Raw genomic sequence first — 24175 nt, 5'->3', positions numbered from 1 at the left:
CAGGTTGCTCGCACTCAATACTTCTGGAGGGCTGGATAAGTAATCAGTACGCCAGTGAGAACTTAGAAGACAGAGCAGGGAAAACTGAACACCCATCTGCCAAACACTGACCAGCCTCCCATCACCCCAACTTCAGCCAGCAGCAGAATCCTATCCACATCAGCTCAATTTATTCTTCATACAAATATTTTACACTTTTATTTTTATATCATTTACACATATGCATACAAAGAAAAATAAATTTCAGGATGGAACCTTGGGACCATGGCAGTTTAAAAAAAAAATCTCTGATCATTAGCTCCTGAAGACAAGGCAAGAGGCTTAGCAGTCATTTGTGGGGGCTTGTGTGTCTCCCCACACAGAGGACAGTGGAAAAGAACCCAGCTGCTCCCTCGGCATCCCTTGATCTTCCCCTTGTGGAGGTAATGGGGGGGGCTGTTCAATGCTATCCCCTACAAATGTTTCAAGAAGGCTTATGGTAACACTGAACCCTCCTTTGGCTGGGAATTTGGCAAGAACACAACTTCTGAACCAGTTTGCTACAAGTTTGCTCAGTTCCTGCTTACAGGTCTCTCAAGGAGCAGAGGGGACTGCAGTACTGACCACACCCCTGCTGTCCCACCTCAGACTCTGGGCTCATTGCTCCTCATAGCCCATGCTCCCTGCAGTAATGAGCCCAGGCCCTGAGGACACTACAGTAGCCACATAAGCATCCACTACTTCAGTGTCCAACCACAGAGCATCCCAGCTCACTCCCACGACTGACAGAACTACGAGCACCTGTCCCAAGCTCAGATCTGTGGAGACACATCAGCGTTTCAGTTAACAGGCCAACTGCTAATACCCATCCCACACAGCGGCACACGACTGTGAGAACTCTTACACACCACTGCCCAAGGAAGCTGGACTGTTGCCAATTCCCAGTAAGAGTAGGGCAAGGAGAGACTTACAAATGTGGTAGACCCTATCATGAATGGCAGCCGATGACAACAATTTCCCTATGTCATTGGGTCCTACCCAAAAAGCAGCACCAAGAAAGGGCAATGATGAGCAGAAAGAGATCTGTAGCTGGATAGACAGCCCTTGAATTACCAAGGGACAGAGACAGCTCATTCCCTACAATTATGTAGGACCTAGGACACAGACTATGCACCCCTACATCGAGGCAGCTCCTGAGAGGTCGTACCGCTCGTGGTCATCAGCCCAACCCCTTGGTAGGCCCACTGGAGGAGTGGGAGTCACACCCAGAGCAAGAAGCCCTCCAGGCAGACACTCACAGGGCAGCTCATCCCACTGTCACTGGGGCAGGCCAAACATAGCTAGGAGGGCAGACAGATCCCGAGCATCAGCCGCCCCGTAGGCATCGCTCTGACCTAACATAGATAACGCCAATCGCAGGGTACTCCAGATGTTCTCTGACATGGCGCCCCCCTCACCCCGAGGGCCCCGGCTCTTCCTCTGCATGTTCAGCGCCTCCAGAAAGTGTTCCACGGCTTCCCTGTAGGGAAGAAGAATGGGAGCAGGTAAGCAAATCAACAGTGGGTGCATGGGGCATGGGGAGGAAGGATCAGAATGCTAGGAACCAAAGCCAAGAAAGAAGACAAGGTATATCTGCTCACAAAGGAGCCAACACTCACCGGTGAGCCCCGAGGTTGATGCAGCTGATGCCTAGGTTATAGCGAGACCGGATGTACCCAGGCTGTAGTTCAAGGGCTCTGCGGTACGCAGCCACTGCTTCTTCACTCTGGTTCCCATTGGCCAAGGTGGCCCCAAGTTTGTTCCACAACAAATAGTCCTGGGACAGAGAGAGAGGTCTGGAAATACGAGCTAGGCGTGGATCAACTTGCCATCCCGCCACCTGCTTCGCCACTGTTTGGTTAATGTAGGTTACTAACTCATCCTCTTGCCCTCAGCAACTCCCACTGTGGTCACAGGGTCATCCAAGCAGACCCACACCCCATGTCCATATGCTCCTGTTTTCCTCTGATTCCCTCCCACACACCATGTCATTCATTTCCTAGTCTTTCCAAGGCTTTCATGAAATCTCCCAAGCGCAAATGACTCCTCAACCCTCCTCCTGAGGCTCACATTGGGACGAACACTGAGGGCAGCCGTAAAGCAGTCCACAGCCTTGTCGTACTCCCCACTCAGGTTGAAGAGGACTCCCAAGCCACATTGCACATCAGGGTCAATGGATGTAGGGTCCAGACGCACAGCCGCCAGGAAGAGCTCTTTCACTTCAAGAAACAGGGAGCTAGGTAAGGAGAAGAAAAGCAGAGCAGTAGGTAGATGGTCTATCTGTATTCCTAGCCTCCAAACAGCCCTGTAAAAAGGCAACCATATTCCCAGGGTTCGTCAATGTATCAGTCATCTCTTTACCCAAATCCCACTTTGCAGCCTGCTCTCTTTACGGTACTGCATGTAGAACACTGACCTCCTTCAAGCTGACCGTGGGTAAACCATTACTCTTAGACCCTTCGATCTCAGCATATTGAGAGCTCCCTGAGCAAGGTCATGCTCTTACTAGGACTCACACTACCCTCCTCATCCCAGGAATCCCATGCACTCACTCAGACAACAGAGATCCCAAGACACGCTTGCTGGGACCCAGTCCTGTCCCACTAGCCCCTTCTTCACCAGGAGCCACCAGATGGGCATAGGCTGGTGAGTAGCGCAGCCAGTCTCGCAGGGTCTCACAGGCCTGTCGCTGCAGGGACTCATTGGTAAAGCTTACAGCCAGCGCCATCAGTGCTGTCCGGTTATCTGGCTTTAGCTCCAGACACCTGATGGGGACAAAGATGAGCAGACTGACACCAGCAGCCCTCAGCACCAGGGGTCCACAGCCGAGCTTTCAAATACATTGATGGAGGCCTGACTTCTACCCTCTCAGCTTAACCTAGAGAAGAATCCTCTGGACTTCAAGTCAATATTAAAGATCCCAACCTGAGAAGGCAAAGTTTTAGCAGTCGAAGACCAACCAGGATCCCACAAATACAGTCAAAAGTGACGAAGGATGCGAATCAAGCCTTCTGCTCACTCCTCTAGCCATCGCTGAGCCGTCTGACTAGGAACAATCTCCCAGGTTCCTTTGTGCCAACAACGGTCAGGAAAGACAAGGACCTGGTTCTGGTGCCCAGTGGCTACCGGCTACTTGCAGACCTACATCTTTCACAGTGGCACACTCACCTCCGCAGGGCACTGATAGCCAGGAGCTCCTGCTCATTCTCAGCCTGGGTGGTACCCAGATACTGCCAAGCCTAGAGAGAAGTTGACAATTCTCATTGACTTTGCATCTCCCCTCCACTGGCTTCCCCAACTCTCCATCTCGCTTGCACCCCATCCGCATGCCTCTTTGGGCCCTGGACAAAGCCCCACTCACTTCCATGTGCTTAGGATCCTGCTGCACAGCAGCCTCGAAAAGCAGCACAGCATTGGGCAGATCTCCCTCCTCAAGTCGTCGCAGCCCTTCTTCAAAAGCCTGAGGGTGGTCACGCAGGGGATTCTCCTCCTCAAACTGGTACCCCTAGAAGGAAGGGAAGTGATGGGGGAGGGGACTTCTGAGAGAGAATCCAGTCAGGGCAGCACGGCTAGGAAAACAGTAGCCACACAGGCGTATCAAAGTCTCCGAATTATGAAAACCATCCATAACAAAGCAAAGGTGAGTACCAACTCAGCTGCCATCTCCTATTTACAGTGGCTGAGAAGCTGCCTGACACTCTAAGTACCTATGCTGAGATTATAAACTTATTTTAGGAAGTCTTTACACACCTGCATTTCTGTATCTTCAATTTCTTGCCACCAAACAGAGCACGCCTCTCAACAGCACCCGCTGATCGCAGTGAAAGCTCTTCTCGGAGCCCCAACTCCCAGTGTGATGGCAGATGGGGGAGTGCAACATGAGTCAGAGGCCCTGCCTTCAAGGCAAGGTTCTCCCAACTGATTGGGTACATCAGAAGTGCTTAATCTATTCCCCATAACTAAGTTTCTCTCTTTTTGTCCATTTGTTTGACTTTTAGGCAGGGTCTTGCTATGTTGCCTAGGCTGGCCTCAAACTCACATCTTCTTGCCTCAGCTTCCCAAGTAGTGACATTAGACATAAGCCACCATATTGGGCTTCTAGATTTTAAATACAATGTGGACCCCAAAATATGGCTAGCAGAGAAGGCTTCTACAAGACACTGCTCTCTTCCAGCTGGGGGGAGGGTCTCAAATGAGAAAGTTAGGGTGCCCCTAAAAAGTTTTCCCAACTGACATTTGATATGATGTAGAAGATAATACGGCAAGGTCAAAAACCACTGGTAAGCCACAAGGCTCTGGGCAAATAAAATATTCCTTCGGGGGACGTAAACAGTTACTACCACAAAAAACAACTAAAACCATATATAGTCACCAGACAGTTTGGTGACCACAGTTTCAAATACAGAGCAGACACAGAGAACTCAGCAGTAAACTGGACAGAATACAGACAAGCTGTCCCGTTTGCTCATCACTGTGAAACAAAGAGCCAGAAGCGCTACATCCTAAACCACAAGTCATCAGCTGCAGAGAACAGTCAACAACTGCAGCGGGATCCAAATCATGAGACTCACTGCTGGAAATGGATTTGAGGGGAACATGTCACGTGGATAGCTGGGAAACATTAAAAACTCAGAAATGACCCTACTGCAAGGGATAGCATTGCCTTCTCAGTAAATGGCCAGACAATAAAGACGGCACACCTTGTGGGTCCTACTGCAATGTCCCAACTCCACCACAGGAGGGCCACGCAGTCAGGGCAGTACGTAAGCAATGCGCACGGCTGTATCATCATCAAATTTTACTCATGGACACTGGAGTTTAGGTTTTAATTTCCAGGTATTACAAATTGTATTACTCTTTTAATTTCTTCCAGCCATTTAAAAATGCTAAAACCATTTTCAGTCACTAAACCATTTACAAATGAGTAGCAAATTCATTTATTCCACAGGCTCTAGATCATCTGAATTCAACAGAATAAATATTTTTACATTCAATTTTAACTACTGTCCATCATCAATCCACCCTTTAAGCCACTCTTACAGAGAATGTTATCACATCACATATAATGTAATTTCCTAATGAATATAATTTATGCCTCAAAGCTACTGAGAGCCTTATAAAAGCCTTAAACACTGTTCACTAATGGTGATTGGAGCTACTTCCTTAAGGTTCAATGGCTGTGTGTAGCAGTCAGCAGAGATGAAGGTTCTCACGTGTCTTCAGCAGACAATGTGACAAATGAATGCCACTGTCGTTCAGACACGAGTCACCTCTAGACCCCGTTACCTACCATTTCTAAGGTCTCATCAATTACTGCTCAAAGAGGAATTAACTATTATTCCCTTGTGCAATAAAATATTTGCACAGATGGAAAAAGAATACTCTTCAGGAACCCTTCACAGCCTATGGAGTGCAGTGAGCGTCGCTTCGCATCCTGAAAGCTCGAAGCCAGCCAGTCATCTTGTCTGACCCCCTGCCTTGGGCTGGTCCAAAACCGCACAGGATCCCACTGCAGACAGAGCAGTGCTTCAGAGTCTCAGTGCCACAGAAACTCTTTCAGCAACACTGTACACGTCTTTTTAAGTCACAAGTATATGCAGCCTCTGAAAAATCTAAAGGTTATCAATAAAAAAAATGTTTAATTTTAAAAAAGGATAAAGAGGGATGAGGAGATAGCTCCGTGGATAAAGCACTTGCAGGCAAGCAGGAGGACCAGAGTTCGGATCCCCAACTCCTGTGATAAAAAGCAGGTAGGCGTGGTGATCCAGTCAGAGAGGAGATCTGCAAGGCAAGCTGGCCAGCTAGACTAGAGCTGTGTCAGTGAGCTCTGGGTTCAGAGAGACTCTGCCCCAGACAGGAAAGTGGAACGCACTAAGGAAAACACCCCATGTTAATAGCTGGCTTCAGCACACATGTGCACACCACAGACACAAGCAAAAAAATAAACAACAAGTAAAATGTACAAAATGACCCATGGATATATTTGACAATGAGCTCATATCCACCCTTTTAAAGTACCCCATACAATTCAGTACAACTTAGTTTATGGACAGAGAGATCTTAACTTTTCACTATTAGTGATTAATAACGTGGAGCATTCTTATGAAGCATCCATATAACTTTTTCTAAGCCTAGTTCTGCAATATTTCAAGGTATCACTGACATTTAATAGAATTCATGGATCTAATAACTTAATTATAGTTTTTGTTTGTTTTGAAACACAATCTCACTAACCTACACTCGTCTTTTTATAGTCAGCCTGCCTCAGCCTCCCGAGTACTAGGATTACAGCTGGGCATCACTATGCCTAGATCCCTTGTTATAGTTTCAAGCTCTTAATTTTAAAGGTGTATTTGGCCCAGCATGTCATAGATACGGGAAGAATAAGTGCTAAATGAAGCTTCTAACTTAAAAAGTTATTCTGTGTAGCAGGTCATAAATGCCAGAATAATCGACACTAAGAGGAAATATTACCCAAATGAAAGTAGTACTTATATCTCAAATTTTCAAATGTATGGAAATGCCAATTATAAGTTAACAGCGTATCAAATTGTTAACGTAGGACAATGAAAGTGTTGTCCTATAAGAAGAATCTATACTGTGGCCAAATACAAGGAGAGGTTCCTAGAAGTCAGCGGTCCTCAGTGCACCACACAAGACCATTCTTGGACGAGCCCAGAAAGGATGGAAACAAAACAGTGCCTTTTCCCTTGGAGCAGTTTCTCTGAGGCTCTCAAGCTCTAGCCTTCTGACAGTCCCCTGGGTGTCTCCTGTCTTTGCACGGCTCCCTGTGTCAACATCCACCGCCACTGCCCCGCATCACATCTCAAGATCTGGTTCTTTCTCCTCCACAGCTGAGCTGAGAAAGAGGTATTATTCTGTTCCTATTCTGTCTTCCTGAAAACCAAGCAATTCTTTTCCTTCCCTCTCATGCTTCAACCCAGAGGCTCAATTATCAGCCATATCCCCAGCGGTCCTGCAACTCACAAGCAGATCAATTCACAGAGAGACAACTGAAGAATCACAGACATCTACGCTAAAAGCACACATTACATACAAGATCCAAACATCTTCACCACAGACTACTGAGAAATCTTCCTATTACTTAAATTATTTAATGTGATTCTTTGAACCCCTGAATTGGGACAAGAGCCTGGTTCCTACAAGAAGAGATCAGAATTTAAATGAGACCTGAGGGCATAGCTCAGTAGGATAGCTAGTCCTTCCTAGCGCACACCACCCCTGGGTTGATCCCCAGATTTGGAGGGGGGTAGCTTGAACTCATGAGCAAAAAAAAAAAAACAAAGTATGTGTCACAGCATGGACAGACAGGGATGATCCATCAACTACCACCGTCTACAGATAAATTGTCCCAGTGCAGCTCTCCAAGAGGCCTACTCATCTGCTCTTAGCACATCCTGTGTGAGCCTCCCTCACAGGCATTATGTCACTGTCGGATTTGCAAAGGTGTTCTTGTGAACCTTTACTCTCGAGAACATAGTACACATTCAGTCACTGGACAGCAGGAGCCAGACTTCTTTTCAGAGACGTAGGCTCAAAAACATAACAGCGTGGAAAGGCTTCAAATTCTAGAACCCGGAAAGCCAGGGGCTCCTACCTTGTCATAGGAAGTGGACGTGAGGTCATCATAGTCAGAAAGCCAGGGGTGCGCCTCAGCATCCCGTTTTGCCATTTCCTCCAATTCTGCCTGCAACTTGTCCCAGAAATCGACATCAGACTGTAAGGAAGGGAAGGCAGGTAGAGAAAGGAGAGGCTTCATGACCACCCCACCCTCCCTCCTCCACTCTACTGCCATGTGTCCCTAGGGCAACAGGTCTTAAACTTCAATGTATTCAGCAATCATCAGCAAAGCTTTTGTAAAATGTAAATTCTCCAATCCTACCCCCAGATTCTGATGCAGGAATCTGGAATGATGTCCAAAACTTTGCATTTTGTAAAAAGCACTTGGCCCACACCTACGCGATCCTGACAGCAATGATCCAGCACACTATGAGCCAATGTCTATCACCTCTGACACTAACAAGGCCATGCTTCTCATGGGAAGGCCCGGCCCTGGGGTACTTGTGTCCACACCAGCTGTTCTCACCTCTATAGCAGACTTGGCTCGTTCAAATTCCACATCAAGGGCAGACGTGCTGTTTCCTGATCTTGTGAACTGATCAACCCAGGCCTCTGAGGTGCCCTGTGACAAAGGCTGATCAGTACCACCTCCATCAGCTTCCCAGTAACACAGAGTGGCTGAAAACCACTGAATACCACCAGCCTGGATGCTCTCAGACTCTTCCCCACCCGCTCACACTCTAGATCCCTTCCCACTGAGCACTGACCCGGCCCTGGGCAGCAGCCTGAGGCGGGCTGGGGAGTGACAGTGTCCTACCTGCTGCTGCATAAACTCTGCTGCCCACTGCTCTGCCTGAGCTCGGCCCGACCCTGCAGCGGACTCCAGGGACACCTGCCCCTCGCCAATCTGCCGCACGAATTTCAGGAACTGGGGCACAGAGACACACATAGGCACCTTGGGACAGGACTTCTAGGTGCACACTCTCAACTATGCCCAAGGAGACCCTGCACTTGACCCTCCCTATGACCATCTCTAGCTGCATCAAGATAATGCTAAAGGCCCTGGAAGGGGGGGGGGAGGAGAAGCAGAGATCAAAGACAGGGTTTCTGCCTCTAGAGTTGAGAAGGCACAGAAAAGACAAAGGTTAGAGATAAAGCATGAGGGAGAAGTGGGCGATGCAGCCAGATCCCAAGTCTCCATTCTCCGGAGGGGAGACAGTTCTAGAATCTCATCCCCCTTACAGCACAGTATGGTGGGGGAAGAAGGTTTCTGCCTTCAGTCCCAGCTCCGCTGAGCACAGCAGGAGGCGACTCACCTCAGAGTTAGCCAATTTGGGGTCGTCCACCTTGGACACAAAGTCACTGGCTGTGTGCTGCAGATCATCCTCGGGATGGTATTCATCGTACCTGGGTGAGGAAGAAAGACCAAGTCACCCACCCCATTGCCCATGCTCTTCCCCAATCCCAGTCTACGGCAAACAGAATTCCTAGCGGGAAGAACAATAATCCTATACTACTACCATAAGGAGCTACAAGCTCCAAGGTACGATTAAGAGATATCTCAGTGGAAGCTGCGAAGTCTTTTTACCCTCTCCTTTGCCGAACACAGCTCTTCAGGGAGGGAGAAGAGAGCAGGTGCTCAGGGCAACATGGTGCATAGAGCCACTGACAATTCCCTATGAAACAGTTAGGATCACTACAAATAGGTGAAATACCAAGAACGCTAGCGGCGATGTTAATAAATGAAGTAGAAAAGAAAAAACTGCAATCTGGATGTGGGTGTAGAATGTGGAGGGACGAGGCTGGGAAAACTGCCTCAAACTATTCTCTTCTCAGCATCCAGGAAGACACTGGACTCACCATCGATCAGTGGTGGATGTTCCTTCCGGCTCTCCCAACCACAGCTTTTCCTCAGACTGCTCCAGATACTCCTCAGCCCATCGGGCAGGGGACACGGACAAGGGATCTGCAAAGAGCAGTTGTGGGCTCATCAAGGCTCCACGGTAATGACAGAGAAAGAAGAAGTAATACAGACTCACTGACCCTCTTAACCTAACCAACGCAAACAGAACCCTGTAGAATCCCTGAGAACTCTAACAACCCCAACAGCCTCTTCGGTGGCTGAGCCATTCCCAAGGGGGCTGAATGGAAGTTTATGGAGAGTTGGGAACAGGAGACCTTCTAAGGGCGATCAAGAAAGAACAGAGCAATCCCAAGGCTAAACCAGAGGTTCGAAAGCTGCAGGCTATAGAAAGAGCCTATCTGTAAAGGAGGGTCGGTGGAGAGGGCTTAGAGTGGGTAAGAGCACTGGCTGCTCTTCCAGAGGACCTGGGTTCAATTCCCAGAACCCATATGGTGGTTTACAGACAGTAATTTTAATTCCAGGAGACCCAATGTCCTCTTCTGACCTTAAGGAAACCAAGCACACAAGTAGGGCACAGACACATGTAGGAAAAAAATACACATAAAATAAAACTTTTAAAGCCTTTATTAGTGTATATATATCGGCTACACAAAGTTAGGGCCTCCATACACCATTCCCACACATTCAAACAGAGTATTGATCACATTTACTCCCTTTCTTTGGGGGGATGAAGGTGTTGGGATGCCTCTCTATGCAGTCCTGGTTGTCCTGGAGCTCACTACATAGATCAGGCTGGCCTCGAATTCAGAGATCTACCTGCCTATGGCTGGGGTAAAAGACAGGAGCCACCATGCCCAGCCACACACACACACACACACACACACACACACACACACACCCTTTATTACCAAACTTCCCTCTTTTTTCTTTCTTCCCCTTCCCCATCCTTCCGAATCCTTTTCCTTGAAGTCTACAGTCCTCAGAAGCAGGGACCATCAGGGCTTCCTTACAAACTATACAAGAAGTATGTGCCAAAGCTGGACACACCGCAGCACTCACAACCCCACCCGGGAAAATTCAGGGGTGCTTGCATCCTCATCGGATGCCGCAGGCCCTACACCCACAGGTAAACACTGTTCTGGCTCCGGTCACTGTGCTGTCGCTGGTTTTGTTTTTTAATTGTTTGTTTGTTTGTTTGTTTGAGACAGGGTTTCTCTTTGGAGCCTGTCCTGGAACTACCTCTTGTAGACCAGGCTGGCCTCGAACTCACAGAGATCCGCCTGCCTCTGCCTCCCGAGTGCTGGGATTAAAGGCGTGCGCCACCATCACACGACTTTGCTTGGTGTTTTTTAAGATAAGGACTCACTGTGTAACCCAAGCTGGCCTTGATCTCAAGATCTTCAGTCACAGCTGGGGTTTATGGGCATGAGCCATTTGATTCATTTCAAGAGGCCATGTTTTTCAGTCAAATTCTAAAGTTATCTTAGAAACTCTAGTGACAAAGGGCACTGTGAACACGGGAACAAACACTGAATAAGGGCACTGAACTGTTGTTTCTCAACTCCTTGAACTTTGCCCTGCCAAGCAGTGAACAGATTGTTCACTGTGTTGCCGAGGTAGCAGAGAAGGCACAAGCCCAGGTTGGGCCTCCTACTTTGTCCCCATCTTTCTGTCCCAGAAGATCTGACTGTCGGCTTTAACACTGAGTAGGCGCCTCATGCCCTTTGTATTGATTACATCCCACGTTACCTAAGACTCAGTCTGAATAATTTCAACAAAGCAATCTCAAAATCTGAGAAAATAATGTTAAAATCTTAAAGAAAAAAAAGAATCAAGGCTCTCAGATCACACAACTAATGGGAGGAAGTCGTGCATAATTAATGTAATAAAAAAGCATGGTTGAGCTGGGCGGTGGTGGTGCACGCCTTCAATCCCAGCACTCGGGAGGCAGAGACAGGCGGATCTCTGTGAGTTCGAGGCCAGCCTGGTCTACAAGAGCTAGTTCCAGGACAGCCAGGGCTACACAGAGAAATCCTGTCTCAAGAAACAAAAACTGCATGGTTGGCAACTGTTTAGGTTTACAGATCCTGTGTTTTATTTCAAGAACCCTCAACAACTGCAGGTTCTGTCCTCAGATCCTGCAGGTAACATTTTTCTTCTTCCCTTACTATAACTAGACTGTGGCTTACGTGTGAATACTGAAAATCAAATGTTTACTATCGAGGCAGACTTCAGTAACACCCCAGCTCTGTAGTCCTGGTCTGTTGAAAAGAACCACTCTTTACTGCCCACTCTCCATTCCCTCCTTACCCTCACTCGGGCTGTGAGTGGTCCCGAGACCACAAGTCACAAGCCATTTCTGTAGAATGTTCTTGCCAACAACAAAACAAAGAAAAATCTAAAGTGCCCGGACGAATCACATGCACACCACACTTCAGCGGAAAGAAACACAGGTGAGAAGCATCATCCTTAAACTGCTATAATTCGGGGCTAGGCGTGCACATCAGTGTTAAATTCCTGCCTAGCATTTGAAAGGGGGTGAGTTCAATCCCCAACAGCTCAAAACAGTAGTAACAACCACCTAACACAGTTTGCCTCTGAGCCATACATAATAGTAATAACAACAACAACCTGACACAGCTTGTCTCAGGACCACACGTAATAGTAATAGCGACAGCAACCTGACAGTCTGTCTCTGGGTCACACATACTGCTCTCAAGACCCGGAACTGCCCGGCACCGGGAACTTGACCAACAAAGGAATCAGACAAAATAACCAAATGAACATTTGGCCTCACAAACTTTTTTGAGAAATCATTACAGAAAACCAGATCCACCTGGGTACACCTGAAACTGAAGCAACAAAGGCCAAAGGAGACAAAGTGATTGTCTTTGGCCACATTAATAAGCACAGTGAGACCAGCGGCCTAGGAGTCACATTCGTGTTTGCACCATCCTTCTCCCTGAGCACATCTCCTACACTCAGAACTCCCTACCTAAGCAGTGCGGGCTCTGAGAAGAGTGTAGGTTCACCAGGAAGCCCAGGGTCACCCACACTCAAGCCCCAACTCCACACATCATTCACTGTGGATTTTAGAGTTGTTAAATTCTAAGTTTCTACTTCCTTATCTATAAAACAGATAAGAAACAAAGGGGGACTGCTAGCGTTACTGTCTGGGAGGGCACCTGACAGAACATCACAGGGAGACTGTGGCTCCTGTATTCCACACTCCTCCTCTAATCATGGAAGAACTATCACCGGCCGCCTCTGCCACTGCTTCCTACAACCCTTCCTATACAGTACAAGATGGTATTTCATAGCTGCTCTATGAACCTCACACACTGTAATAGCTGCTCTTGGTTGTCAACTTGACTACATCTGGAATTAACAAAAACCCAAGAAGCGGGGTACACCTGTGAGGGAGTTTTTCTTAATTAAATCATTTGAAATGGGAAGACCTACTTTTTAATCTGGATCTTTTGAGATGAGACAATCCACCTTTAATCTGGGCCACACCTTCCGCTGGCAGCCTACATAAAGGACACGGAAGAAGGAAGCTTGCTCTCTGTCTGCTCTCCTTATCACTGGCAAGCCCATTCCTTTTCTGGCATTAGAACCTAGTCGTTGGGATAGTGGCATATACTGAAGACCAGATGAGACATCTAGCTTCATGAACTAAATAACTACTGGATTCTTAGGCCTCCTGGTAGATATTGTTGGACTAGATGGGCCACATCTTGTAAACCACTCTAATAAACCCCCTATTGTAGGAGGGAGGGGGCCTGCTTGTTCGTCCTGGCCGCCCAGCTATGAGTGTGTCTGTGTGTGTCTGTGTGTGTGCACGCATGCATATTCTATAAGTTTCTATTCCTCTAGAGAACCCTGATTAATACACACAGTATGTCAAGTGAGTCTGTCTAAATTCAGAATACCTATGGGCTGTATTCATCTCCAGATCTGAGTAAGCACAAGATGCAGACTGGCCAGAAAACACGACAGATGCTTCCATCTGTGTGACAGACCAAAAGTGGAGAAGGGGGGGGAGGGGGAGGGGGAGTCTTGTATGGTGATGTACTAGCTCTTGACTAGGACGGTACTTATGCAAATCTACACATCTGATGAAGTTGCATAATACTGTTCACGCACAGATGTAAAACTGAAGAAAACCAATGAGCTAGGGACTATACCAAAGTGGATCTCCTGATTACCACTGGGAGACTGAGGTAGAAACACAAAACTTTCTTCTATGTTTTCTGTTTACTTATTTATTTTTTCACAATTACCAGCAAGACTATAAAATTTTCCATATAAAAAACAACTAAAATAAAAAGATGAACTTCAATGTTCCTTTTTGAATAATTCTAGAATATTAAACATGGGAATTTAAAAGACAAGAACCTACAAAACGTGCCTATAATCCCAGCACTTGGGACACAGAGGCAGATGTGAATTCAAAGCCAGCTCAAACCACACAGTAATACCTTTTCTCAAAAACAAAAACAAAACAAAACAAAATAAGCCAGGTATAAGGATACATGCCAGTAATCCTAATAGTCAGCAGAGACAGCCAAATTCAAGCCAGTCTGGCATCCAAAAGTGAGATTACTGTCTCACAAATACCAAAAAAGTAATTAATTAATAAGACCTTAAAGAGTATAAAATAATTTGTCTCAAATCTATTTATCCATAAAACAACAGTTAACTTATATCACTAACATATCAGCTACAAGCACTGAGAAAGCCATTTTAAAGCATGAATCCTGGGGCTGCAGAGATGGCTCAGTGGTTAGGAGCACTGGCTTATTAAAGGGTTCTTCCAGATGGCCTGAGTTCAATTTCCAGGCCCCATTTGGCAGCTAACAACAGTCTCAAACTCCAATGCTAGGGGATTTGACACCCTTTTCTGGTTTCTGCAGGTAATGCACATATGTGGCACACAGAAAGCCATGCAAGCAGGAGATCCATACACATAAAATAACAACAAACCTTTTAAATAAATAAAATATAAGTTCCTAGAAAATCCATTTCTTTTAGCTTTTGCTCCTAAATCTCCATCCATCCATACACTCACTATCACAGGCCTACTACAATAGGACAATTTTACAGAGCCCAGTTTCACACAGCAACCTCAGGTGCCCACATCCAGGCCTCTGGGAAGTGGGCACAGGTGCCAACGAATGTGCAAAACAGCCGAGCTCTCCAAAGGCAGCAAACAGGTGAGGCAGGTCCGACATGTTTCCTAAGGCTGCTCTCAGCTGTGAGCTAGGGAGGCTTCCACAGGCAGGAAGCAATTACTTACAATAAACTCAGGCTCAATTGTGCTTAGCTGCACGAACGGTTTCGTTTTTGTTTTGGTATTTTTGTCGGCTAGCTTTAAATTATAGAAATGACTAATGCCCACCCATTCCAACAGAAGTCTCTCTGTACTCAGATGTATCACTTAAGGTTAAGGTTTATGTGGACACCTGAAAGGCCCTGTCCAGCAGAGGTCTTTGTATAGCTCAAATTTTGACTTGAGGCAATTCCACAGGGAGGACTTGAGAGTAATCTAAAATCGAGATTTTGGAATAATAGTTCAAAAAGTATGGCACCTAGGTATCATGTCTCCTACTAACACTTTGTAAGAGGGTTCCAAACCTCCGCCTAGCAGGGAGTGCTTAAAACTAAAGCACTCCCTAGAGCACTGTCTGCACCTTACTTGAGGAAAGGGTGTCTGGAGCAGCTTACACTAGTGGTTGAGCATTCCTCCTGTGCGCAGAGGAAGCCCTACCTTCAGGAGACAAGAAATGGTCAGAGGAGAAGCCAACCAGGTCCCATTAGATCAAAAGCCTTCAACTGTTCAGGACACCGTGACTGCCTGAAAGGCTAGAATCTTTGTAACTTTCTCCATTCCTATCTCTTCTCATCCTTGGATTTCTCAAAGCAAAAGAAACAAACAGTGCTTCTCTCAGTGAGCAGTAAGGAAGAAGAAGGCTGAAGACTGCCCTTCCCCTTTGCCCTAGTCTGATAGGTATGGGGAAGAAAAGTCAATCCGCAGGGAGGCAGTGAGCAGAAGATGTCCCCAAGACCATACAGGGCTGAGACTAAGTGTGTAGCCAAGAGAGAAAGAACATAAAGTACAGGCCTGGCAAGACACAATGACAGCTTGGTTCCCAGTCAAAACCCCCACCACACCCCAGGGAGCAAGCTAAACAATGTGTGCTGTCAAACACCTCCTGAATATCTACGCTCAGGCCATAGATCAGTGCTGCCCTCAACCTTGGCCAGGGAAGTTTCTCTCTGCAGTGGTCAGCAGGGAAGACGGAGACTTGGAACTGGTCAAAGTGCTGAGAAAAAGTATCAATCACTCAGCCCTCAATGGGACATCTATCCTAATCCCCCTGCCCAAGGGAAATCTCAGAAGAGGGGGTGGAGAGAATGTAGAAAGCAGAGGATGGATTGGGGAGCTGTGACATACTGTCTTAAGGACATGATATGCCCAGTGCACCCACGGACTCATTTCAGCTGTTAGAGCAAGTCAGCGAGATCAGGTGACCTCTGACAGAGAGCATTAACCGACTCCGTGGGTTATCAACAAAAAAGGAGAAACAAGGAAAGAGAGAGAGAAAGGAAAGGAAAAGAAAAGAGAGGAAAGGATACAAAAGGGAAGCAGGGCATGTTGAGGTTATCTAGATGGGGTAGAGGGAGGAGTCAGGAGTTCTTCCAGAGAGCTGAGGTTACATACAATCAAGATAAACTGTTTACATGTATGAAAATGCCTAAGAATAAATATAAGCTATTCTATTAAAAACAAAAAACTAAATCACTTACAATACTATGATATAGTGCTATCATAAGCAAGTTACTTTACCTCAAAAACTCAATATTCTTATCTGTAAAGTGGTTCTAGAAACAATAGTTAGAACTTAGATTCTCATGGAGCTTAAATAAGCAACATATTCAGTGCACTCAACACAGAGCTCAGAACACAGTAATACACAGAAACTAATATTGTTCTTATCATCAGAGATGGTCTTTCCCCTCAAAACCTATTCATTCTTCAATATCCATGAAAGAATGATTCCTGGAATTCATACAGACACAAAATGCTGAAGATTCAGGTCTCTTATAGGAAATGATCTATTTGCACAGAACCCACACACAACCTTCCATTATTTTAACATTTCTAGATGACTTATAATACCCAATGTAATATAAATGCTATGTATATAGTAATTACGTGGATTAGGAAATAATAAATACACACATACACACACACACACACACACGCATACACACAAATGGCCTGGCACAGTGGTTCATACCTAAGAGGCCATCCTAGGAAGATCTCAGTTATGTAGAGATTTGGAGAACAGCCTGTCTAAAGACTCAAAAGGTATGTATATTCTTCCAAACGTTCTCCATCCACAATTTGTTCAATCTACAGATGAGAAACCTACAGCTACACAGATGGCCTAGCTACACTTTAAGTTTCTGAACCCCACAATCCTACTTTCCCAGACCCCAATTCTACTCAAGATGGCTGGATGCCAGACTCCCAGATGCTACGGTGACGATTTCTCTCTTCCAGGACCATCCGATCTCCAGCTCCTCTCCACTAGACTAAAGCCGACAAGGTTCTGGGGAAGAGGCAGACCCTAAGCACTCATTCATATTCTCATTCTCCTCTCTCTCACGCTCTCCCTCCTCCCCCTCCTTTTTTCTTCATTCAAACCCGGTTTTCTCTTTAATGTTTTCATTCCCTACAACCCGTCAAGAAGTCACATCTAACACCCCACAGAAACAAATTAAGTTAGAAAAGTCATTACAGTCCAAATCACCTCAGACCCTAAGAGGAGTCAGGACTTCAGATCAGAACCTTCCAACGCTCCATCACGAGTACCGATTCCCCACAAGCCTCACCTGTAACTTCAGCAATGAATTCTTGAGACCAGTCAGTCTCATTATAATCCTGAGCTACATCCACAGCATCTCCAGCAGCAAGAAACTCCTGGGCCCAGTTCTCAGACAAGGCCAAGTCTGCTACACCGGGGGCTGCAGAGAGACAAGAGACCACTAAAGAAAACAGAAACGCACCCGTCGCTCCTGGATGCCACCTCCTTTGTCTCCTTAGTCTGCTGATACCAGCAAAATCAAAGGATGGAGCACTCTGGCCTCCATGCACAGAAAACACTGGCCTTCCCGGAACCAAGCCCTCACCCCACCTCTCTGAGGAGCCTGGCGAAAGCTTGACTGTTCAATCTCCTGCATCTCTGCCAGGAGGTCGTCCATCTTGAAGGTCTGAGGGGCACGGGATACAAGGGATGCATTCTGGTCCTGCAGGAATTCTGCCACCAACTATTGTAAAGAGACGGTGAGATGAGCCGTTAGGATCAGGGGGCCTCAGCAAAGGGGTAGGGCCAACTGGATGGGGCTACTGATGTCAGAAAGAAAAACAGAAACTGGAGACAATAAAGAAAAAATCTATATGTAAATTTGGAAACCAAAAAGAGTAGAAGAAAAGATTGGCACACAAATCTCATTTGGTGAAGAGAGTTCAAAGTGAAGTATGAGTGGACTGTTTAAAGGTTTAAAAATAAAACCATGGACCAACAAGAAAAACATGGAGAGAGGCAGAAAAGAAACTTGTTTTATTTACCTCATCTTCAGAACCTACTCCCAAAGGCTTGGAAACCTAAGAAAGGAAGAAAAGAGGCAATATACACACTGAGAAAGGCCACAGACTTACACAGCACAGCCCAACTCTAAATCTAATCTTGACCTGAGGCAAGCCAAGAGCCCTCACAGAGCCTCAGCTTCTCTGTCTAGAAAATACTTGTCCTCGGGCCGTGGCACACACCTTTAATCCCAGCACTTGGGAGGCAGAGGCAGGCAGATCTCTGTGAGTTCGAGGCCACCTGGCCTACAAGAGCTAGTTCCAAGACAGACGGTGGTGGTGCACGCCTTTAATCCCAGCATTCGGGAGGCAGGCTAGCCTGGACTACAGAGTGAGTTCCAGGATAAGCTTCAAAGCTACAAAGCTACGTCTCAAAAAAAAAAAAAAAAAAAAAAAAAAAAAAAAAAAAAAAAAAAGCTAGTTCCAGGACAGGCTCCAAAGCAACACAGAGAAACCTTGTCTCAAAAAACAAACACACACACACACACACACAACATAGTTGTCCTCATCTGTGTAAAGATGCACACTGCTCACTCCAGTGTCTGACAACAGAGAAAGCAGCTATTGGGCTGAGAACACTCACCGTCTCCGCGGCCGAGGCTCCTGGGGGCCAGGGGCCAGGCCTCAGTCCCTCCTGCCGAAGGGCCTTGTCCTGGGTGAAGTGGGTGGCCAGCTTCATGAGCGGGTTGGCACCCCCACATTCGCCCTCCACCAGCTCCCGCATTGCCATGGTGACCACCAGCTAGCTCCCTGATGGACAGAAGATTAGAACTGTGGTCCCAGGGCCAGACTTTCCCAACGCACGCCCCAGCCCCTATCTAAAGCAGGTGGGCCCACGACGGTCCCATGGGGGGTACCAGGCCTCCGGGGCCAGACGACCTGCGGCTGGCTAACCCCTAGCTGTGTCCGGAGCCCAAGGGGAGTCTGATTCCTCCCGCCTCCCCACTCCAAGCCACGGCTTTCGGCTTGGGGTCCTCCCGCAGCTGTCACAACTGCATCTCAGACACACCACCCGCCCACTGCAGCCAGACAAATGGGCCCGGACCCCTGGGGAGCACGGGTAAAGACGTCACCAACCCGGCTAGACGGGGACTCTGACCGGACAAGGGAGAGCCGGAACGCCGCCGACCGTACACCTGGACCAAGTCTGGGGTGCGCGGAGGGACCCGATCCCGGTCCGCGTCACCTGAGCCCCTCACCCGCCGTGCCCGTCCGGGCCCAGCGCCCCGCGCCCCCCTGTCCCGCTGGCCCCGCCCCCGCCCCGCAAGGCCACCGCAGCAGCGGAGACTCGCGGGGCCCGACCCCGCGCCCCCTAGGCTCCAATGCTCACCGCCGCGGGCCGCACGGTAGGACCCACCGGGCCACCCGGGGTGGGCTGGGGGAGGGGAGGGGGCGGGAGCCAGGGGGCGGGGCTCGGCCTTAAAGGGACCCGGACCGGCGCGCTGCGGCCCTGCTCAACGGAAGCGGGTGAGGGGGCGGGGCCTTCAGCGGCGCAGCGTGAGGGGCGGAGCCAAGAGCCTTAAAGAGGAAGTCCTGGGCAGTTGGCACGGGCAGCGCTCGAGCGGTCCCTAGAACGCCAGGATTTATTTTGTGGAAAATGCGGAGGAATGGAGCCAGGAGAGGCTTCTAGGGCTTTTGCGGAAAACCAGGGTTGCAGAGTCCAAGGCCCAGCTCTCTTTCCTGGGTCTTCTCTTTCTCTAAATCGCCCAAACAGAACCTGTGACCTGCTTCGGCCTTGTAGATCTGACCCCCTACCGCTGTGCTCCTGGACAGCGTCACAACCTCCAGGGAGGCAGAGACTTGCCCCCAGTTTCTCTCCCGTGCCTGTGTAATGAGGAAAATAGCGCCGGATGATGACAAATTCGGGCGACTAAAATAGGGTCCTACGCATTCTAAGACCTCAAACCGGTAATGGATGGGGCCGGTGCGGTGAGTCACTCCTCTCCTTCCAGCATCTCTACTGGTCAAGGTCATGATGGCCTGATTCCTCCAAGCAGGGAGAACGTGGCAAGAAATACCTTTGAGGAGGGAATATGAACCTAAGCCTCAGGCTCCACCATCTGCCAGAGAGCCTGGCTTGGGTGCCAAACCTCAAGGTCACTGGGAAACAAACCTTGCGATCTCACCTAGGTCCCAGACCAAGGGACTCCCTGACATTTTAGGGAAGGGGAGGGGGACAGAGTGCCTTTAGGTGGGCTCGGTTAAGATTAGGGCTAGCAAGGCCAGACCGTCCCAGCCAGGAATGCGGGAGCCGAGATAGTCAGCAGGTGGCGCCCTGGGGCAGGCTTGATCTTTGCAGCAAAGGTAGCCTTCATTGGGGGAATAAGGGATGTTTAAATTCATCCCTAGGAAGCTAGAAATTGCCCTTATAAACTAGTGTTGAACAAGGCAGAATATTGTGCAATATTTCTGTCTTTGGGACATTGTCGGTATCTTTCAGAGGCTCTAACCCCATTCTCCTATTGACAATAAATCCCAGCCCTTGGCTGTCCCCACCGTTCCCAAGCTACCATTGTAAAGAAAAAAAAACCTAGCATCTCATAAACTGACCGCACCAACAAGAAAAGGACACCCTCTTGGAAGATGAACACTATAAACAGGAGGCTTTCTGGAGAAAGCAGTGTTTAAGGAACGCATGTGATGTTTGAATTTCAGAACATCAGAGAAACAGGAAAGCATCTCCCAATAGCACTCAAAGCACACAACACATATAACCTTCTGCTCTGCTAGGACGTTTAGAAACTGATTAGCAGTAATTCACTAGGCCACGCTCCTGGGAGAATGGGTGTAATAACTGAAGCTTTATGAAATGCCTGTTAAACCCCAAGTGTTACCCTAAACACTTGGTGAACATTAGCACTTTTAATCATCATAATCTTCATAATACTCCTATGAAAAAGATATCGCTAACCATGTTTTACAAATAAGACTCGCCCGAAATAAAGCATCTAGGAAGTCAGAATCCACTCAAACAGAGCTGGCAAGATGGCTCGGCGGGTAGAGGCATTTGCACACAGGCCTGATGACCTAAGTTTAATCCCCTGATCCCACAAAGTGGCAGAGAGAACTGATTACCTCTGAGAGTTGTCCTCTGACCTCTATACACACACACACACACACACACACACACACACACACCCCACATTTTGATAACTCCAGACACTGACCCATGTACAATTCTGCCTCCCAGACTTGGAGAGAGATCTTTCTTGTAGATCCTAAAGTATTGATATAAGCCAAAGACTTCTCACAGAGCCTGGCCCACAACCCCAGAGGTGCTGGGGAAAGACTAGATAAGTTATGTGGGTGCTAATATTTTGACATTTACCTTATCAAGGTTCTTTTTTAAATTTTATTTATTTATTATGTATACAATATTCTGTCTGTGTGTATGCCTGCAGGCCAGAAGAGGGCACCAGACCTCATTACAGATGGTTGTGAGCCACCATGTGGTAGCTGGGAATTGAACTCAGGACCTTTGGAAGAGCAGGCGATGCTCTTAACCTCTGAGCCATCTCTCCAGCCCCTTGTCGAGGTTCTAAATCAAATCTCTAAGTTCAACTTTAAAACCATACATTTATCCATAAAAGAAATAATTTTTATAAAATAAAGGTAAATGTTCCTTAATATTTAGCAAATTCAACAGGCTGAAGTTCTCTAATTTTCAGACACATTTGCCACATACCAGCTGTGCTTTTAAACACTTTTCAAGTATTGACTTATGTAATCCACTTAATAACTATTAATATTACGCGGTCCCCATTTAACAGGTGAGGAAATTGAGACTCAGAAACCTTGAGACATGCCCAGGATTGTGATACGAGTTTTAAGAGCTGGGATTTGAACCTAAGCCAGTACCATCAACGTTTGTAAAGAGCCAAACAATGAGCACATCTGGATCCACGTCGTCTGTCCCGGCTTCTCCGCTGTGCTGTCCTTTCATGATAGAGCCGTGGGCCAGCACGGCTGAGTTCCAGTCAAAGTTCTTATGAGCTCTGAAGTCACAGTTTTGTATCATTTTCGTGGCATACCATTCTTTTGACTTTGAAGTAAAAGTGCTTTAAAATGTCAACTTTAGCCGGACGGTGGTGGCGCACGACTTTAATCCCAGCACTCGGGAGGCAGAGGCAGGCGGATCTCTGTGAGTTCGAGACCAGCCTGGTCTACAAGAGCTAGTTCCAGGACAGGCTCTAAAGCTACAGAGAAACCCTGTCTAGAAAAAAAAAATCTTAGCTTTTAGACTATGCAAAAACAAGGAACAGGCCAGGCCCTGCTTTGCTGACCTCTGACCTAGAAATTTCAGTTTCAGAGTTCATAGTCCTTTTTTTTTCTTTTTCTTTTTCTTTTTTTTTTAATTAGTGTTTTGCCTGTTTGTATGTCTGTGTGAGGGTGTTCAATCCTAGAGTTATAGACAGTTGTGAGCTGCCATAAGGATACTGGGAATTGAACCCAGATCCTCTGGAAGAGCAATCAGTAATCTTAACCACCGAGCCATCTCTCCAGCCCCTTTTAAATGTGAGCCCAGGCTGGCCACAAACTCATGATCCTGCTGCCCCTGCCTCCTTTATTAAATCCTGCTGGCATGCACCACCACAACCCACATCCATATTCTTATAGCCTAGGCTATACTACACTTGCCTTTGTGTTTGGCTTGTTTTCATGTTTGTGGTGGCCACACTGTGTAGCCCAGGCCAGCCTCACACTTACTGCAGTCCTCTTGCCTCAGCACCCTGTGTGCTGGGATCATGGGGCATGAGCTGCTATGTCTAGTTCTGGGGGGGAGGGGCATTATGATCATTCTCATGTAGCTCAGGCTAGCCTTGAATTCCTGGTCCGTTTCTACCTTCTGAGAACTGGCATTGCACACATGTGACATCACGTCTAACCCGTTACCCTCCTTTTCAGACATGAGCTCTGTCCCTGCCATGGATCCCTAGGCCAATTCTCTAATCAGTAACGAAATCTAGCTCATGATATAACTTTGTGTAGTTTGTGTCCTTTAAGTGCCAATAATGTACACAGTTTCACTTGCATAAACAAATGTCTTTGTGTGTTTTCAAGCCCACATTCTTTTCTATTGAAGGGGTATGCGTTAGCTTGTTTTTGAGCTGGTTGTGGTGGCTCGACTCAGGTAGGATTTGCTGAAGGAGGCAGAGGCAGGAGGATCACGAGTTCGAGGCCAGCCTACCATGTTTTTGTTGCTGCTGCTGCTGCTGCTGTTGCTGTTGTCAAGATGAGGATCCAGCCAGACTAGGTGGCACTGCACACCTTTGATTTCAGCACTCAGGAGGCAGAGGCAGGCAGCTCTCTGAGTCTGAGGTAGCCTAGACTACATAATGAGTTCCAGGACAACTAGGGCTATGTAGAGAGATCCTGTCTTAAAAGAATAAAAAAAAGAAATTGAGGCTCTAACTCAGGGCCTCGCCTTGCTATACAAGTGCCCTAGCACTGAGCCACCCCCAGCTACGTTTCTTCCGTATTTTAGTTAGACAGATGCAGAAATACGAGTAGTCTCCATACTCTAGAAATAGAAAAACCAAGGTCCGGTCTTCACACAGGCACGTTTGGAAGGATCTGTTATAACTGCCGATCACTCCTTTCAGCCTTAGTAGTCATCCCTGACAGAGGCAATGAGGCAACAGAAGAAAACTGTGTGTGATAAGATGCAGCCATTTCCAAAGCCAGGGCCCCCTGAACATACTCTGGGAAACTGCAGTCTGCTCAAATTGTTCAAAGTAACAATAAGAAGAAAGTCCAAGGCATATCCAGTACTACACACCATATCACCGTTTTTCTGGGTCTGAGCTCTAGTGGAGAGAATTTGATTCACGATCCTCCACTTACAATCACATTAGCTGCAGTAACTGCTCTGGCTTTCATCGTATTTTCTCGTCTACAACATGGGAGTGGAACCTCTGCCTCCCAAGTGCTGGGATTAAAGGGCGGCGCCAGCACCGCCCGACTTCAACTAATCTTAATAGGCTTCAGTATGTGTGCAAACAAGGAGGAATTCTGGGGAGTGATGTGGGACTCTTTCCACGTTGCCAGACAACAAG

At 47.4% G+C, this 24175-nt stretch overlaps 1 protein-coding gene across 8 annotated transcripts; it reads right to left on the bottom strand.

Moving 5' to 3' along the window:
* Positions 1–148: 148 nt before the first annotated feature.
* On the bottom strand, positions 149–19522 carry Pex5 (peroxisomal biogenesis factor 5). Of its 8 annotated transcripts, none has more exons than XM_038318450.2 (16): positions 19450–19522; positions 18703–18869; positions 18102–18137; positions 17668–17800; positions 17366–17497; positions 9460–9565; positions 8916–9006; positions 8417–8527; positions 8126–8221; positions 7637–7756; positions 3380–3523; positions 3187–3257; positions 2571–2783; positions 2089–2254; positions 1638–1795; positions 149–1498 (listed from the first exon to the last, which is right to left on the bottom strand). In XM_038318450.2, exons 2-16 carry the CDS (start codon positions 18847–18849, stop codon positions 1297–1299), a joined length of 1926 nt encoding a protein of 641 aa, XP_038174378.1. In that variant the 5' UTR covers positions 18850–18869; positions 19450–19522; the 3' UTR covers positions 149–1296. The 8 variants fall into 8 exon arrangements, with proteins under 8 accessions (XP_038174378.1, XP_038174377.1, XP_038174380.1 ...); XM_038318449.2 differs by lacking the exon at positions 19450–19522 and adding an exon at positions 19197–19356; XM_038318452.2 differs by lacking the exon at positions 19450–19522 and adding an exon at positions 19197–19356 and having other exon boundaries at positions 7637–7732.
* Positions 19523–24175: the final 4653 nt, after the last annotated feature.

The sequence above is a fragment of the Arvicola amphibius genome, chromosome 2 (assembly GCF_903992535.2).
Source record: "Arvicola amphibius chromosome 2, mArvAmp1.2, whole genome shotgun sequence".
Classification (NCBI taxonomy): domain Eukaryota; kingdom Metazoa; phylum Chordata; class Mammalia; order Rodentia; family Cricetidae; genus Arvicola; species Arvicola amphibius.
This window is presented reverse-complemented; position numbering and strand designations above follow the sequence as displayed.

What these genes read in the sequence shown, in the direction of transcription:
- Pex5 (XM_038318450.2), bottom strand. Translation starts at nt 18,849, where the DNA reads ATGGCAATGCGGGAGCTGGTGGAGGGCGAATGTGGGGGTGCCAACCCG. An exon ending in GCTATCAGTGCCCTGCGGAG is followed by an intron (nt 2,784 to 3,186) that starts GTGAGTGTGCCA and finishes TGTCCCCATCAG; the next exon opens with GTGTCTGGAGCTAAAGCCAG. An exon ending in ATCAACCTCGGGGCTCACCG is followed by an intron (nt 1,499 to 1,637) that starts GTGAGTGTTGGC and finishes TCTTCCCTACAG; the next exon opens with GGAAGCCGTGGAACACTTTC.